Source organism: Heterodontus francisci, chromosome 24 (assembly GCF_036365525.1).
Source record: "Heterodontus francisci isolate sHetFra1 chromosome 24, sHetFra1.hap1, whole genome shotgun sequence".
Classification (NCBI taxonomy): domain Eukaryota; kingdom Metazoa; phylum Chordata; class Chondrichthyes; order Heterodontiformes; family Heterodontidae; genus Heterodontus; species Heterodontus francisci.
In genome coordinates, this window is record NC_090394.1 from 50,453,111 (window position 1) to 50,471,021 (window position 17,911).

At 41.8% G+C, this 17,911-nt stretch overlaps 1 protein-coding gene across 1 annotated transcript in view; it reads left to right on the top strand.

Moving 5' to 3' along the window:
• The window catches only part of arhgdig (Rho GDP dissociation inhibitor (GDI) gamma), a 59,842-nt gene that overhangs the window by 29,109 nt on the left and 12,822 nt on the right, over positions 1-17,911 (top strand). Inside the window, exon 3 of the mRNA XM_068056850.1 lies at positions 11,214-11,297. Coding sequence (XP_067912951.1) covers positions 11,214-11,297 — 84 coding nt within the window. The remainder of the gene's footprint in view (positions 1-11,213; positions 11,298-17,911) is intronic.

The window sequence follows — 17,911 nt, forward strand, 5'->3', positions numbered from 1 at the left end:
TCCACTAAGACCCCCGCCCTCCCTCAACAATCACCCAGTCCCCCACCACTGCCAGAGCCTGCCAGACTGGCCCCAGTAACTCTGCCACACTTGCCTGGGGTTCGGGGCTCCAGGGTTGGGCCTGGTCCCGGGCCTCTTGTAGTACCGGCAGTGGCCACCGGATCCAGTGGTACTGCTAATACTACTGAGCTGCCAGCCTTCTGATTGGGCGGTAGCTCTGGGAGGTTGGTCCCTGTCCTGGACCACGGCGCCAGGCAGTTAATTGCCTGAGCACTGTTAAATTGAGATGGGGTTCTCCAAAGGCGGGGTTCCACTCACCTTTTTGACCCAGTGTCGGGACCCTGCCAGCTCCACAAAATGCAGCCCAGAGAATGCAGGGTTGGAGGAATCTGGTTGCCAATCATATTTCTTTTCACCCAGTTGTCATCATCCATTCCACAATCATAATGCTTGTAGGTGCTGGCCCCTTTAAACATCCCTCCTTCCAGAGTAGCAATATCCTGTCATGACAGACAACATGCGTTCAGACAATGGTATAGAGTTAAAAAAAAAATGCAGTGTTGATGGTAGTGATCCCTTCTGAATAGGACAGGTTTCTTTCACCCAGTGAGACTAAGAGACAATGTCAGATCAGAGGGAGGAACCTCCATATATACATATTACAGAATGTTCGTAAGGAATATTCTTCATTTGCCAGCATTATCAGGTTGATAAACCTCTTCTTGCACTGTGTAAGGGTTCTTGGGCTGTGAGGTTTGCACTGACTGCCTTACCCATAATTTACCTCTTCCCATAATTTTTGCACCACCTCTTATGTGGTCTCTTGTTCACTGCTGCCAGAAATCTGCCCATTCTGGCCATTATGTCTGCCAGTAACCTCATAGAATTATATGGAATTTTACAGCACAGAAACAGGCCATTAGGCCCAACAGGTCTATTTGGCTGTTTATGCTCTACACAAGCCTCCTCCCATCTTACTCCATCTCACCTTATCACCATATCCTTCTATTTCTTTCTCTCATATACTTATCTAGGTTCCCCTTAAATGCCTTTATGTTACCTGCCTCGACCACTCCACATGATAGTGAGTTACACATTCTCATCACTCTCTTGAATAAAGTTTCTCTTATTGGATTTATTAGTAACCAGATTATTTTTATGGCCCCTAAATTTGGACTCCCCCACATGTGAAACCATCTTCTCTATATCTGTCCTATCCAACCTCCTCATAAATATCAAGTCGTCTCTCAGTCTACTCTTTTCTAGTGAATAGAACCCCAGCCTGTTCAGCTTTTCTTGATAGTTGGACCTTCTCAGTTCTGGTATCATCCTGGTAAATCATTTTTACACTTTTCCCAACAGTTCTTCTTTATCCTTTTTATAGTATGGAGACCAGAACTATCCATAGTACCCTAAATGAAGTCGAACCAAAGTTCTGTACAAGTTTAACATAACTTCACAGCTTTTCAATTCTATTCCTCTTGAAATGAACCCCAGTGCTTTGTCTATACTTTTTATGGCTCTGTTAACCTGTGTTGCCACTTTTATTGATTTATGAATCCTTTTATGTCTCTGTCCCATTAGTCTCTTATTTTCCTTGGAGTTGATGACCTCTTTATTTCTCCTACAAAATTCACTACCTCATGCTTGTCTATATTGAAATTCATTTGCCACTCACATCTTATTCTGCAAGATTATTGATATTGTGTTGTATTTTGTTGCAGTCTTCCTCAGTATTAACTATACCTCCCAATTTAATGTCATCCACAAATTTTGAAATTGTACTTCCAATTCACAAGTTCAATAATTTATGTAAATGGTGAGTAACAGTGGTCTCTATGGAACACTACTGTCATCCTCTGCCAATCTGAGTAATTACTTTAAACCACTACTCTCTGTTTTCTATTTTGTAGCAGATTGCTATCCATTCTACCAACTGTCCCCTGACTTCACATGCTCTGACCTTAGTCATGAGTTTACTGTGTAGTACCTTATTGAAGGCTTTTTGAAAGTCCATGTATATTGCATCTACTGTATTACCCTTGTCTAATCTTTCTGATACTTTTTAAAAGAATTTAATAAGGTTGATCAAATATGACCTTTTCCTTTTATATTTTCAGTTTCTAGATGTTTGGGTAAAGATTCCTATCTTTACTACCACAGCTGTTAAACTGATTGGTTTGCACTTCTTTGGATTTGTTCCATCCACCTGTTGGAATACTAGTCCCTTAATTTTTTTTAATTATTCGTGGGATGAGGGCGTCACTGGCTAGGCCAGCATTTATTGCCCATCCCTAATTGCCCTTGAGAAGGTGGTTGTGAGCTGCCTTCTTGAACCGCTGCTGTCCATGTGAGGTAGGTACACCCACAGTGAAAGCCTTTGCTGTCTCTTCCGTAGCTTCTTTGAAATTTGTGGATACAATCCACTTGAACCAGAGGATTTATCCTCTCAAGTTTTTCAAGTTTAACAATTATTTTCTGCCTATCCATCTTAAATATCTTGATATCCTTTTTAATCAATTTTCTAATGTCATGTTCACCTTATTAGACTCTGTTAAGGTCAAGTGAGGAAGGGTTGAAGGGCTTTACTCTTTTTCCTCCCCTTGTTAGACCACAACAGGTTTAATTCTTTCTTAATGTGGATGTATTGGCCAATTCAATAGGTGTTTGATTACATACTTGCTATGATCATAATAAGAACCAATTGGACAGGTTTTCTTGAATTAACAAAGAGGTTAACTTTATTGTACCTGAACCGAACTAATAAAATAATAAACAACGTGCCAACTTTCACTCACACACACACACTCTGGAGATTTACACACACACAAATAGATTACAGAGTGGGGATAGGTAGATTGGTTGAGTGAGAGTCGATAGAAAAATGGGGTGTATAGTCTATGGCGTTTGGTGATTTGGCTGGCTTCTAGCTAAATTCAGTGGTCCTGAGGCTTTTAGTTTGAAGATGTAGATGACTGGCTCGGTGGAGACAGCGATGCGGATGATTTCCTTCAGCAGAATTTTTGATTGTAGCCGGAGTATGCAGAGGTGGTTAGTCAAAAGGCAGGATTTGAAAGCTTTCAAGCTGGAATGGAGAGAGAGAGAGAGAGGGGGACCCACACTTACGGTCTGCTCATGTCAGAGTCCAGTTGCTTCTTCTCTGTTGCAGAGGAAACACCAGCTTATAACCACAGATAGGGAGGGGCTTGTCACATGACAGTCACTCAGTCATTCAAACATAGCAGTTAGCAGTATTTCTCTGCTTGCTGAGAAAATAGATAGTTCCTTTAAACTTCCTGGGTCTTAGTTCTTGTTGGGGACTGAGTAGACATTTTGTCTCTCTCCTCACAGTCCTTTGCAATGTAGGATACAGTGTAGCAAACCAGGTAGCCAACTTAAGCTGAAAGGATGACTTTGCTGGCAGCTTGTCTTTTTAAAAATGTCTTTTAAAAAATATAAATTCAGATCTCTAGTCAGTGGATTAAAGAAAATTATCATTCAACAAAATACATTGGCATAACTATTCCCTTATATAGCCTCTGCTGTCTGTTCCATAGCTTCTTTAGTTTAGTTTAGTTTAGAGATACAGCACTGAAACAGGCCCTTCGGCCCACCGAGTCTGTGCCGACCATCAACCACCCATTTATACTAATCCTACACTCCTACTACATCCCAACTGTCCCTATATTTCCCTACCACCTACCTATACTAGGGGCAATTTATAACAGCCAATTTACCTACCAACCTGCAAGTCTTTTGGCTGTGGGAGGAAACCGGAGCACTTCTTTGAAATATGTGTATGCAATCCACCTGGATCGGAGGATTTATCCTCTCAAGTTTTCCAAGTTTAACAATTATCTTCCTCCTATCTTTCTTAAATATTTTGATATCCTTTTTGATCTCTTTTTCTAATGTCAAGTCCACCTTATTAGTCTCCTTGGTAAAAATGGAGGCAAAGTAACTATTCGCTATTTCTGTAATTTCACTGTCATTACCTGTAAGTTTCCCTTGTGCATTCCTCAATGGCCCTATTCTTACCTTAATTTTTCTTTTGTTATTTATGCGTCTATAGAATAGTGTACTATTTCTTTTTATATTCTTTGATAATTTCATTTTGCACTTCTTCTTTGCCTTCCTAATTGTGTTGTTGACTTCTTTCCTAACCTCGTCTTATTCCTTTTTTATCATCTTTTTCGCTATGTACTTAGTGCATTTTTCTTTAGGTTCAGTTTTCTCCTTACGAACCATCGTGTCTCATTATGTGTATCTAGATATTATTATTTTGTATTTATATGATTCTATTCTTACTAGCTAGTTTGTTCTTGTTTTTTTTTTAGCAGAAGATGTTTCTTTTGAATTCTATGGATCACCTTTTGAAATACTTCCCACTGCTCCTGGTCAATATTTTACGTTCCCTAGTCACAGCCTCATCTCCTCAAAATAAGTTTGTTTGCAATCTATCACTTTGGTCTTTGACTTATATATGTGTCTCTTAATCGTTATTTTAAATCACATTATGTTTTGATCACTATTGCCTAGATGCTTCCTCACACTCCTCTTAGCGGCTCTGGTTCATTTGCCATGATTGATCCAGCAGTGATTTTTCTTTTGTTGGGCTTCTTTACAAAGTAGGTAAGAAAAGAGTCCTGTATATGCTGTAAAAACTCCATTCCCTTTCACTGCCTGATCTTGCCCAGTTGTTTGGTGGCAATTGAAACAATTATGCTATGTCTTTTACTTATTTCATATATGTTTAGATATTTCTCCTTTCATATTCTCTTCCACTGTTACATGGTCTGTAATACACCCCTATTATCAAGATCAATCCCTTCTTATTCTTTATCTCAACCCAGATGGAATCCATTTCTACAATGTTAGTTATGTTCATTTTTCTACTACCACTGTCTCATATTTATATAGTACAGCTACTCCACTACCCTTCTTCCGTCCCTATCCTTTTTAATTTGTTATATCCTGAAATATTTAATTTCTAATCCTGTTCTTTCTACAGCCATGTTTCAGTTTCACTACTACATCTGTTCCTCTCTAGGTATCATTGCATCCAGTTTCCTCATTTTATTTTGGTTTCTGTGCAAGCATTGTTTTTATTAATTGCTCCTCTCACTTTATTATTACAATTTATTTTATAATTATGTTTTATAACTGCACTGGAGTGTCAATCTTGATTGCTATGGCTAAGTCTAGGAGGGAGACTTGAACCCTGAACCTGCAAGAATGCTACTAACTGAGTCACACATTCACATGCCTGATTACTCTATCCCTATGCCACTTAGCACATTGATTGTGTAATAAACTTGAAATTAATACCCGTGAGGTTCTGCTTTTCAATTTAGCACCAAGCCTCTAGGATCTCCTTCCTATTCTTTCCTTTGTCACTAGTTCCAAAATTGACACAATAACTAATTTATCATCCTCCTGTTCCAAATTCCTCTCCAGCCCCTTCAAGATATCCTTTACCCAAGCATCAGGTAGGCACTCTCAGTTGGGTCTCTTGATCATGACTGCTGTGTATGAGAGAATCTGCGGACCTTCTTGTGGATGTTCTCGCCATACCCCCACCACCCTGATGCAGATCCTTTCAGAGTCATTGCAGTTTTCTACAGCTCCATTAAATTGAACATATGTCCCCTTAATCAAACTGAGTTGAATTTCATTGCACTCAGCAGTGATAAACAAATGAGCAGCAGTTATCCTGCCACTGTATAATTAAATAAGCCTTCCTGAAGAAACTTGAGTGGATTCTTGGTAAAGTCACACAGGCGAATAAAAGTCCTGCTCTGCTGCTATCCTGCCAATGGGAGAATATTCAAGCCCTCATCCTCTAAATTTTGTAACTGGAGGGATTAAAACAATATTGATGCTTTTCCTATATTTTTTCCTCTCCTTAACCGTTCCACTTCTGAATTCAGTGACTCATGCTGGGAGTAAGTATCAAGTCATTAAAATTCAAATTAAATTATTACACACAGTCAGCCAATAAAACTAATTCTTTAAATAAGAATTGAGGGCTTCTCCAAATTTATCATATATAAGGTGTGATTTCACTATTGCCAGTAACCTCTAGATACCTTGCATTTGAGTTTGGAGAGTGGGCAGGTATAGTAGGAAGAGGAAGAGGCAATTGGTCAACTGGGAATTTCCTTGGGTCTTCTCCCAAATAGCATCTGTGGCTTCAGCAGAAGATTGGCAGAAACCTTGGAACAGATACAGGAATGGGTTCTCCACTGATCTTCTGCTGAGATTATGCCATACAATCAGGATAACCCCAGAGGAAATTACCGGCGACAGTACATCTGTTCCATAACTACTGGTTCTCCAATTGTGTGAGGGTAGGCGAAGGAGGAGAGAGAACTCAGCAGTTCTGATTTATAATTAAATGTTCTACATGTCTAATCCTTATTACACAGTTGGGAACTGAAAATTGATTGTACGTGGATTGAAAGGAATCACAAATTCAGAACGGTAACTGTTCATTCATGCTCCATAACAACAGTGAAATTGTCTAGAAAGTTACAGTCGCAGACTCTACACCAAGCAACATGAGTAAGAACAGTAATGTTCTCCTAAGAAACAGAGTTTTAAAATTCTAGCTCAGGGATACAAATTTTGGACACTTGAATTGGAACTGACTCAAATTGTCACTTTCTTGACAATTTTTGGAAGGCGTCAAATGGTGATGAAAGTCTGGATTCTCACCACAATTTTGTAAATAAGATTTTGAAATTGGTGCAGAATATAATAGCATTTGCTTCGGACTTACAGCTCTATAAGTTATTACTTGTTTCAGTTTACACTTGAATCCTGACAAATGTGTTGAATATACTGCTGCTTGTAGTCTGAACGATGAAATTCACCATTCACTCTTAGTTGGAGAATGTCTGCTTCCAAGGAGATTGTTTTGGCTGAATCTCTGTAGATTTCATTATTTCAGCAAAATGAGTACAAATATTTTAGAATTTCAAGACACCTTAAACCATTTCTCCTTCACCAGTAACTTTCCCGGTGTAATTGTGGTTGTTTTAGATTAAAGCAGCCCAGCTAGCTACAGCTGTAGATAAAATAATCTTACAATTGTTTCCTTCCACAAACAACTTGCTTTTATTTAGGACCTCTTAAAAATGTCTTGAAGTGCTTGACATGCAGGATTGCATTTGAATTGTTGCTATGTAGCCAAACAGGAATTTGGTGATTTTATTTTTGAAATTAGGGCAATGCTGGAAAGGCTACATTTATTAAGATTAAACTCTCCGCCGCCATCGTCCCAATGCTAGCTGGTACCCTAGTGAGGTGGAGGGTGTGGGGGTGTTGGGGTGAACTACAGGTGCAAGGTTAAAGTGGGTAGGGGACTGGGAAATGTTAAAAACTGAGGAGGTGAAGAAGCCATGGAGGGATCTGCATGTAAGATTTTGATTCTAGAGACTAAGAAATCCATGAATTCCTTGCACTTATTAAGGCTGGGATTTTATGGGCCCCCCATGAGGTGGGGTCAGAGGCAGGAGGGCCCATAGAATCGTGACGGGGCGGGGTGGGTGGCAGAGGGCCCGTCACTGTCCTGTCACCAAGAGATTTTGCCAAGATGGTGGAAGGGTTAGTCCGATGATGGCCTGCGTACCCAGAGGCCAATCGAGGTCTTTAAGTAGCCTATTAAGGGCCATTTAAGGGCCTCTTCCCGCCACTGCTGGAATCTAACCAGTGGAAGGGAGGTCCCCCAGTAATACAAGGTGCCTTCCCTGCAGGCTTGGAGGAGGTCCCTCCTCTGTGGGCAATCTGTGGCAAAACCTACAACTCCATGGCCTCCCCTCCCCCTGTACTTCATGCCCACCCTCCCACCACCACCGCACCCCCCCCCCCCTTCACTGGGGCCTTCTGGACTGGCCCTGACGATCCCGCCTCACTATTCTGAGGTCAGGGGTTCCAGTGCTGGGCCAGGGTCCAAGGCCTCTGTAGTACTGGCCATGGCCGCTGCTCCCGGTGGCACTGCCAATACTGCTGAGCTGCAGGCCCTGTGATTGGCCAACAGCTCTTGGAGGTGAGATGCCTGTTGTTAAAAGGACAGGGATCCCAGCATGAGACACTTAGCCTTGAAAACAATGGAAGATCATGGCGGTGGGGGGGGAGGAGAGGGGGGATTGTGGGGGGCCTGAAAAGGGTTAGGTGGGGCTCCCCCTGCCTTTTTGGCCCAGCAGTGGGAGCCTCGTCTCCTCCACAAAATCCAGCCCTTCGTGTTTGAAGTGAAGGTTGAGGTCGGTGGGCCGAAGGGCCTGTTTCAGTGCTGTATCTCTCTATGACTCTATGACTCTATGAGACATATGATCACGGTTTTAGGATGCAGTTGATAATGCTGGGATGCTCTTGCCCTACATGATGATCCTGTAATAATGGATGGTTCTGCCTTGGGAAAGCAAAGCATACTAGTCTAGGAATTGATAAGAAGGACAATTTTGTGCCACATAATCTTAGCTTTACTCCCTCTGATTTGAGTCAACATAGGTGAGTACTATATCTGGGGAGGCATCTAAGATGAGAACTGTTATTGATTAAATGCTGGAGATTTGTCTATCTTAAGTCTCATTATTTTCTCCATTATCACTTTTTTACTTATATTAAATCTACTCAGTTCTTCCCCTTGATTTATTTTTAGGTTCCATTATACTGCTAATATTCTGTCCTCTTCCTCCACTGTGAAAACAAATACAAAGCTCTTATGTAGCAAGTCTTCCATATTCGTATCATCTATTCTAGTCTCACCTGCATCTATCTTTAATAAACCCACATTCTCCTAAACCACTCTTGCTCCCTCAATATATTTGTATTAACCTTTGAGTGTATCCTTTGCTTTTTTCCATATTTCTTCTTGTTACTTTCTTTGTATTCCTTTATTGCTTTTATGGCTCTCCCAATATGCTGAATTTCCACTTTTCCTTGTTTTTTGTATGAACCTCGGAGGCAATTTTCCATGAATACTATAGAGCCTCCAAGATGGTCAAGGTGGGTTCTTGAGTTGCAATGCGGGTTTAGCCCACCTTTAGTGCCAGATGTCAATTTGGTAAAATAGTTGAAGTATGTGCTAGAAATGGCTAACCTGAGCATTGTTAAGGCTCTGATTGACAATTAAATTGCCTGCTAGCACTTATTAAAGATGCTGCACACCATTTTGTTCTGATGAATGACCTTTACTAACAGTGAGCAGCTGTACAGGAGTAAACAAGTCATCGCTTAGGATTTGTAGCCTTACTTAAAGCCATGCTCAGCTTTCACTGTTCACTTGCTGCTCTGTTTGAAGAGGAATTCTGAGATGCGTCAGGAGGGGAAACTTCATGGGCACTTTAGTAAGACTTCACCAACACTCTTATCAGTATTTTTCCCATAAATTCTTTCCTGGAAAACATAGACCGCTCCATGAAAATTGCTTCTAATCAGTGCTCGAGTGCTAACCCAGCAGGTGCCTGTTTGAGTGTCTCCAGGCATGTTTAAATCATGATATCATCAATTAGACACAAAATTTTGGGATGAAACCAGACTTTTGAATGGCATGTCTTATTAGCACATCACCAACTTAGCTTCCGTTTTAATCCCTTTCCAAAATAAACCCCATTTCTTTTCGCTTGAAAGCTATGTACTGCGCTGTAATGTTCTAATTCTAATTCTAATTCTATCTGTTGGCCTTTTTGTTGACATGGTCGCTTACCTACACAACTGCAGCTTTTGCTTTTTAGGTGTATGTACTGGTTTTGTATTGTACCAAAAACTGTGTTGAATACTTTCCACTGTTCCTCTGCAGGCTTACTCATTAACAGTTCAGTCCAGTTTACTGTGTTCCATTTATTTCTCATCTCTGAAGTTTGCCTTACCTAAATTTAAAATATTGGCATGTGATTCCTCCCTCTAATACTAATTCAAATCATATTGTGATCACTGTTTGCAGAATGCTGCTTTACTGTCAGATTTTGACTAATTCGGGTTCATTACTTATCATTAACTCCAAATAATGTTAATTCCATTATGCAAAAACGAGGACAGGAATAAATCTAAACATTCCAGAGGCATTAGTCTGCTTACCGTACCTGGAAACATATTTGTTCCTGAATAAAGAGGAGCCTGGATAGAAGGTAGCTTCAGAATAGGATGTGGACATATTGGGGGGTGAAACTCATCTTGGGCAGTAACACAAGCAATATCAAATTGGCAGCCTGACCTACACTCTGCTCGATTTTCTTTTCCACTGAATTAATTCCCACAGAGAAGGCTATTTAGTTAGGTGGTTTGGTAATATGAATAAAGCACAATGCTTAATAACAGCCATTGCCAGTGTGGAAAGGCGTTTTGGTAGGAATTCCCTTGTGGGCTCTCCCAATTAGCTGGCATAGCTTTGATGGAAAATCAATAGAATCTCAGGATAGGTGTGTAAACTGATTTTCTGCCGTTGTAATGTGTCTGAGAGAACCCGTGACAAAATCCTGGCATAGCTCCTTCATAAGCTTCACGACCACAGTAGTTCTTGCCCATCAGAGAGTGCACAATGGTGCACGAGTTGTAACTCCAATAATGTTTGTAAGACCAAAAGTTGGGAAAGTAGGAAAAAAACGGGGGAAATAGAATAGAATCGTGATATTACATTTGAAATGAAAGATGAAATAGCATCAGCGAAGATGTTTTGTCTGAGCTCGAGTTATATTTAAGGTGAAATGCGAAAAGTTGCGCCGAATTGGCAGCCCGTTTTACACAACAGCTGATTTTTATTCAGAGTGCGCTGTAAAATCAGCTGCCGATTTGCTATTGCCCATTTTGTGCTTTTGCCAAAGACCAGTTTCACCCCTGCACCGCCCCCCCACCACCCCCATAATTTTCTGTCCATAGAAACTGTTTTGTCAAAAGTGCAATAAATGTTCACCATGCATAAAAGCAAAAACTGTGGATGCTGGAAATCTGAAATGAAAACAGAAAGTGCTAGAAATACTCAGCAGCTCTGGTAGCATCTGTGGAGAGAGAAACAGAGTTAGCGTTTCAGGTCAGTAACCTTTCATCAGAGTTCTATTTCAAATGCTCACTATGCTTTGTGTTGATATGATGATGCTGTTGCTGATCTATTGCACTGAAGAATGCAGTAACCTGAAAATATTGCATTGTGCTTTATGTGCTGGTTGTAAAGGCCTCTGACCTAAAGCTGTTTGATGAGTATTTACCTTTTGCAGATCCAAGTACACCCACTGTTCAAGTGATAAGATTGACCTTGGTCTGTGATGCTGCACCTGAGCCCATTTCCATGGATCTAACAGGTAACAACATTTTTTTTGAACTATGGTCTTTCTAGTCGACTAAATGTGATGAGACCAGCAGTTGAGTCGAATATTGACATGAAGATATATAAATTCATAGAGAAGCAACATGTTATACATCCCTTAGCTGTACTCCTATTTGTTGTTGGCTAATCTGGATGTCAGAGATGTTAGGTTAAATTGTAGGTTTATCCTAGTGTTCACCCTTATGAACTGTCAAAGTTATAATTATAATCTGAATATTAGAAATGACACATTCTTGAGTTCCCCAATGGGTAAATGTGTTGGGTGATGCACAATTGAGATTTGCAGATTAGGATAATCACAAGCCCCAATTTGAACTCTGGGTGGGCAGGTTGTGAAACCAGCAGAAAATCTATGTAGGCAGCTGAATGCGATTGCCTGCAGAATCGACAGCCTGCACCCCTGCTCTGTACAATTTCTGGATGGGGCTCTTGACGTAATGTGGGGCTGAAGTTTTGGCTTTCATTTGCTGTGTTTTTAACTGCTTTTAAAGTACTGGAAATGGTTAGAAAATGCTTTCTGGCAGCCTGGATGAGTAGTAAGGCTGCCCCATGATTCTCTGATGCCTTTCTGGAGGTTTTAATCGAGGATGTGAGGAGAGGCAGGGAGCAACACTTCCCCACAAGCTGCAAGAGTGTCTCCAAAAACTGGATGAAGTATGCGTGGACAGAAGTGGCTGTAAGGGTCAGTGCCTCCAGCATCATCCCCAGGACCTGGTTTCAGTGTAAGAAGACGTTCCACAACCTCACAAAAGCAGCAAGGGTGAGTAGACCTCTTCATTTTGCCACTTCTCTGAACAGCACCTCACAACAGTCTTCTCCCACCCTGACGACTCCCAACAGTTCCCTTTCCTACCTCACAAAGGCAAACCACAACATTCCTCTTTCTCATTACAAGCACACTCAACTTTCCCTTTCCTCTGTTCACACCACACACTGACACCATTCTCTTCTCACATTCTAACACCTGCACAGCACCAACTCCACCCACCACTCCATCTTCACATCCCACACACTTGGCCCTTACATTCAGTACCTTCTCCCTCCTCAGTCCATCTTATGTCTTCTACAACTTTCTAAAAGAAGAAACTCCACACATCTCCACTTGCCTTGTCAACAGCCGTTACCTCTTGCTGAAGGCAAAGACAGCAACAATGTGAAGGATACAGTTGAGTTCAGGAGAGGAGTACAAAAATCATTTCCCTCAACCAAGAGAGCAGGACACCCTGGTGATTAGAGATCCAGGGAGAAGTAATGCTATAAAGGCAAGGCTGGTGACATACCAGAGTAGGGAGCCTGCATATTACTTAAAGCCCTTCCTTGTCAAGCAGATTTTTCAAGATTACCGACTGAAAATGTCCAGCTTTCATCTCCTAACTCTTGTTTCTTTTTTTTTTTAGGTGTTTCTGATCAGTGAGCCTTGGGTGCAGGTAAACATGTCAGAGGAGAAAAATCCTTCCACGAATGTACTACGAAGCTCTCCATCCCTTCCAGGAACCAGCTCAAACATTAGGATCAAGGGATATGGGGAGAAAGTGGGAACAGGGTACTGAATTAGACGATCAGCATGATCTTTTTTGAATGACGGAGCAGGCCCGTAGGGCCGAATGGCCTACTCCTGCTCCTATTTTCTATGTTTCTATGTTTGGCACTCCATGTGGGTTAGATAATAAGTTTGACTGGTCTTCACATGGTGAGTCACAGAGCACCAGTGAGCAACAACAGGTACCGGTGGCGGGAACAGTGCAGGAGACAGCTCACTGGAAGACAAGGTCCTCCCCTAGCTGATAACAGATAACAACTGCAAGGGCCCATTTATGACAGGAAAGCAACTGGCATCAAGGCAGCTGTATGATGTATTGGAAGGTCTGCCAAGCAGTTTCACCAGTATGGAAGAGTCCGCTTCCAGCCTCGGTGGTGCCAGGTCACACGACATTAGCAGTTTGCAGTCTAGCCTGGACAACCTCTAGGCAAAGTGTAACTGGGCCTTCACAACAGGAGTCCATGTTCACATGCTTTGCAGGTTTGTAAACAGCTGCCACGCTGACTCTGTTTTCCAGTGTCAAGCAGCAGATCTACTGAATAGGCAGAGGCTTTGAAGAAGCCACTCGGCTTCTGTAGTCTTTCCTGCAGTTTAGTGGAAGTGATGAGACACAGCCACATGGGAGTGTCCATGGTGAGATGGCAGTGGCATGTGTTGCCATCTCCCAGGATCTCAGTACATCAGCTCCTTCTTCACACCCCAACCAATGCTCGTCATGTTGCCAGTAGGTCAACTCGGCCAGCAGATTGCCCGGGCAGCACCAGAGGAGCAGCCGTCTATAGCCAGGCTCTCTCAGCTTGAGCACTCAGAATTCACTAGTGACAAGCATCTGGAGGGTCCCAACTTGTTGAGCAGCAGTTTTGCTGAGGTGGATAGGAGAGTGCCTTGTAGAGGTGGTAGACGTGGAAAACCTTCTTGGAAGAAAATCCGTATGGGTTGAGCACTTGGGTGAGAGATGAATTCAAGGCAATTACTATGTTTAGTTTACAGTGTGGTTTTGTACCAGCTTCTGAGTTTGCATTCTCAGAATGTCATTGATACAAGAGTAGTCTGAGCAGGTCACTAGAATCACTGAGCAATGAGCCTGGCATCTCTTACTGCAAGTCATTGAGGTTATTCTTCATTTTCTATTACTTCCTCTTCTTCTGCCTCCAGTTCCTCTGGTTCCTGTAAAAGCAGGCCTTTCTGTAAGGCAAGGATGTGAAGCATGCAGCACTCAATAACTATGCAGGAGACTCTTCATGGTGCATATAGCCGGGACCCCCAGACCTGTCATCATACTTGAATCCTATCTTCAACATCACTATAGAAAGCTCAATTATTGTCCTGGTGATCCCATAGCTTCTATTATATTGGTGCTGCTTGGAAATGTTGGAGTTGCAGAGGGGTGTCATCTTCCATGTCTCTTGTTTGCTAGCAGCCATCTTGCCACGTTCCTGGTGTTGTGGGATCACTTTAGAAGACTTGTAAGTGAAGAGCTACCAGAGCAAGTGATGCCATGTCACACATGACCAGAAAGATGTGGGTGTAGCCTGACAGAATAAGACTTGTGTAGATGTGCTCCTGTAGTAGCTGTGTGTATATATGTTCCAATTTAAACCGTGTATTCTTTGGCTATTACTTGTATTCCTGTGAACCTTTCAATAGTTCATGCACCAAAGTACCAAGCAATATTACACTTGGGAGGGTCAAATACTGGGAATTTGTAGGAGTGTTTCAGGATAAATGCATCACGACAGATCGGCCAGGCCTCCACGTCGCTGGAATGTCTGGTACACCGGCTGCTTTAGGGTGCACATGCATCGAGCCTGACCCCCTTTAAAATCAGCGACAGGCTGTCTAATGAAGTGGAGCATCCTGAGACCCTGCTTCTCAGTCAGGTCCAGGAAAGTTGCCCTGGGCCTGTACACTCTGTGTTGGGTATGGCTTCCTACGAGCAGCCCCCTCACCTGGTGTCTTCTGAAGGGCACTGCTCCCTGAGACTGTGGCTGCTCCCCTTCCTCCAACTGTTCCTGTGTCCAGATAAGACTGACAATAATAGCAGCCATGGCGAGTAGAGAAAGCTCTCTACGGTGAAGTACTGCAAAAACGTATGGAAGAAGTGATCTGGCAGCTGGAGACTCTTCACTGGTGAGTTGCCCGGTGATGGCCAGCGGCTGTCCGCACCTCAGTGGTCTGATATATAAATAAGGTCCAATATTTGGTGGGCCACAGGTCTACCTGTTCCAGTTCAGGGATTGTTTGCACAGCAGGTGAACCAATTCCTAGGCCATTCATTTCTATACCAGCCACATAACATTAATGAACCTTTCAAATTCCCCAATCTCCGGGAGCACTTTATCCCCACTGTCAATGCTACTATTATCTTCTTTAGTTCCTTAATTAGTAAATATTATTTACACTAATAGACCTGTCAAAACTACACAGCTCTGACCACTGTAAACATATCACAGCATATGCAAATAATCACTATCATTCCCTCTCCATTTCTGTACACCTGAGGACCTGAAAAGTATTTCCAAATCTTAAAATGTCCTGTACTTGAAACTATCATTTTGCTCATTGGCCTGACTCTGATAGTTTCCTCTTTTTTAACGTTCACTCTCTGGGATGTACTATTTCTACTTTCCTTCATGCAGTGTGTTTGCTGGCTCTGATTTCTCCTTCTTCACTTTTCTCTCCCTTCTTTCCATTGCTGTCTACCAGAAGCACTGTCTCTGCATTTCAGTGTTTCTGGGCCACTGCTGCTTTTCTGTTGCATGTGTTTTCTGTGGATAACTGCTGATGTTCTACATTCTCACTCTCTCTCCCTTTCTCTGTTGGTGCTACTGCTGCTATCACACGTCCTGTGACCTGCAGCTTTGAGTGCTGTGTGTGTTATCTTTCTCACTTCTCTTTAGTTGTGTCATCAAAACTTGCAAGTGTGGGTTAACTACTCAAACAGAAGCTGGTTCTTGAGGCAATCGATAGCTAAGGGGTTCCTGAATTAGCTGATACCGATATCAGTTGGAGCAGAGCTAAGAACATTATCATTAGTCTGGACTAGTAGGGAGAAAGCAGACAAGTTGTGACTCTGGAAAATGCATGGAATGTTGAATGATGGGCAGGATTGGACTTGGCTGTGATCTTCTTAACCCCTTTCCCATCCAACTTCCAAAACAGCTCACTGATGCTTATGGTCGAGAAGAATAGATAAAGAATAACCTCCTGAACAAAGTATCTGCTAAAAACTGCTGGTGCCAGTAGAACGGAGTATTAATGTTCAACAAACAAGAGGGCCAGATGGCTGAGTGAACCAAAAACAAATGACCAACAATAACCCAGCTTTCTGTGGTTTCCACAGTGCCTGGTACCAGGGTCCCCATCTCAATAGTTGAGATTATTCTTAACCCTTCCAAGGTTATTGCAATATAGAAGATAGATAAAGGGTGTTCCAAATAAACAGAAGATGTAAATGTAGCACCACCACGACTTTCATCTGTATCTGAGCACTCCTCAAATAGTGACATCTGTGTGCTTTACAGGGCAGTGGATACAGTGGACACCAAGCGAGAAGGGGAGAGAGGAATTGGAAGGGGTGTGGAGGAAGCAAAAGCACAAACAAAGAAGGGTCTTAAGGAGGCTTTTAAAAATAGGGAGAGAGATGACAAAGTGTAGAGGTTGAGGGCGGGAACTAAATAGCAGGATTTGGTAATTTACTGGTTTTTGGAATTAAACTTCCCAACTTCGATTAATTATCTGATCACCTGCTGCTGAGAAACTGAACTTTGTACTTACATCACATCTATTAATGTCTAATGTTTTGTACTTATTTCAGCTGTTTATTGGGTGTTCCTATTGGACCTAGGTTGTTACTGCAAGGAAATTCAGTACTTCAAGCATGAAACACTTCAGAAACTTAAGCACAAAATCTAGGTTGACACAGCAGTCTTTCAGATGAGACTTTAAACTGACTCCTCGACTGCCGCCTCAGGTGGATGTAAAAGATCCCATGGAATTATATTGAAGAAGAGTAGAGAGTTTGCCCTGGTATCCTGGCCAATATTTATCCCTCAACCAACATCAGTAGATTATCTAGTCATTATCACAATGCTTATTTGGGACCTTGCTGTGCAGAAATTGGCTGCAGTGTTTTCTACAACAGTGACTACACTTCAAAAGTAATTAATTATCTGTAAAGCACTTTGGGATGTCTTGAGGGCTGTGAATGATGCTGTATAAATACAAGTCTTTTTATCTGTTTTACAGTCTCTAACTTGGAACTCACCTGATGGCTGCTGTAATTGATTAGGGACCCATGTTGAAAGAAAGATGATGTCATCTGTGCATGAAACTAGAAATGTCAGATTAAATGGCAATGAAATGAATCTAGAGGCACAATGAATCTATGTGTCATTGGAGGTGGCAGTCTATGTTGCTATGAATGATGGTTTCCAGTAATTGCTTATTTTTTTGTTTGGTATCTGACAAGAACAAGTACTATGCTGAAGCAGATCATTATATAAAGGTCAACCTAGTTGCTAGGAATTCAGCTTTATCTGTACTGTGTCTTCTAGCAATGAGGATTTCAAGGAATGGGTTATTTTCCATAGGTAATAAATCTTTAGATGACCATTTTAATGTGGATTTATGGTATTATTAATTATTAAATTATGTAATCTGATCAAAATCCCATAAATTTAGTTTACTTGTAATTAGGCGGAAAAATTATCTGTACCTCTGATTCAGGTTGTTGCCGTAGAGGAAGGACAACACTTCATTCTGTTAAACTCAGTGCCAGTGTTTGCATGTGTGCTCTGAGCAAGTGAGCATGTATTCCTGTCCTATCTTGATGGAGCTACTGCTGTCCACAATTGTGGCTTTGGCAATCTCTCTGACAGCACTGCTGATAGCATAGGGCTTGAAGTGAACAGTGTTATACTTGACCAAGTTCAGAAACTGTTCAGATGGACAGACATAGTTCCAGGAGAATGGTGAGTAATCGGAGTCTAACACACTTGCGGAGTTACGAAAACAAGAAATGGTGCAAATAAACAGCAGGCTTGTTA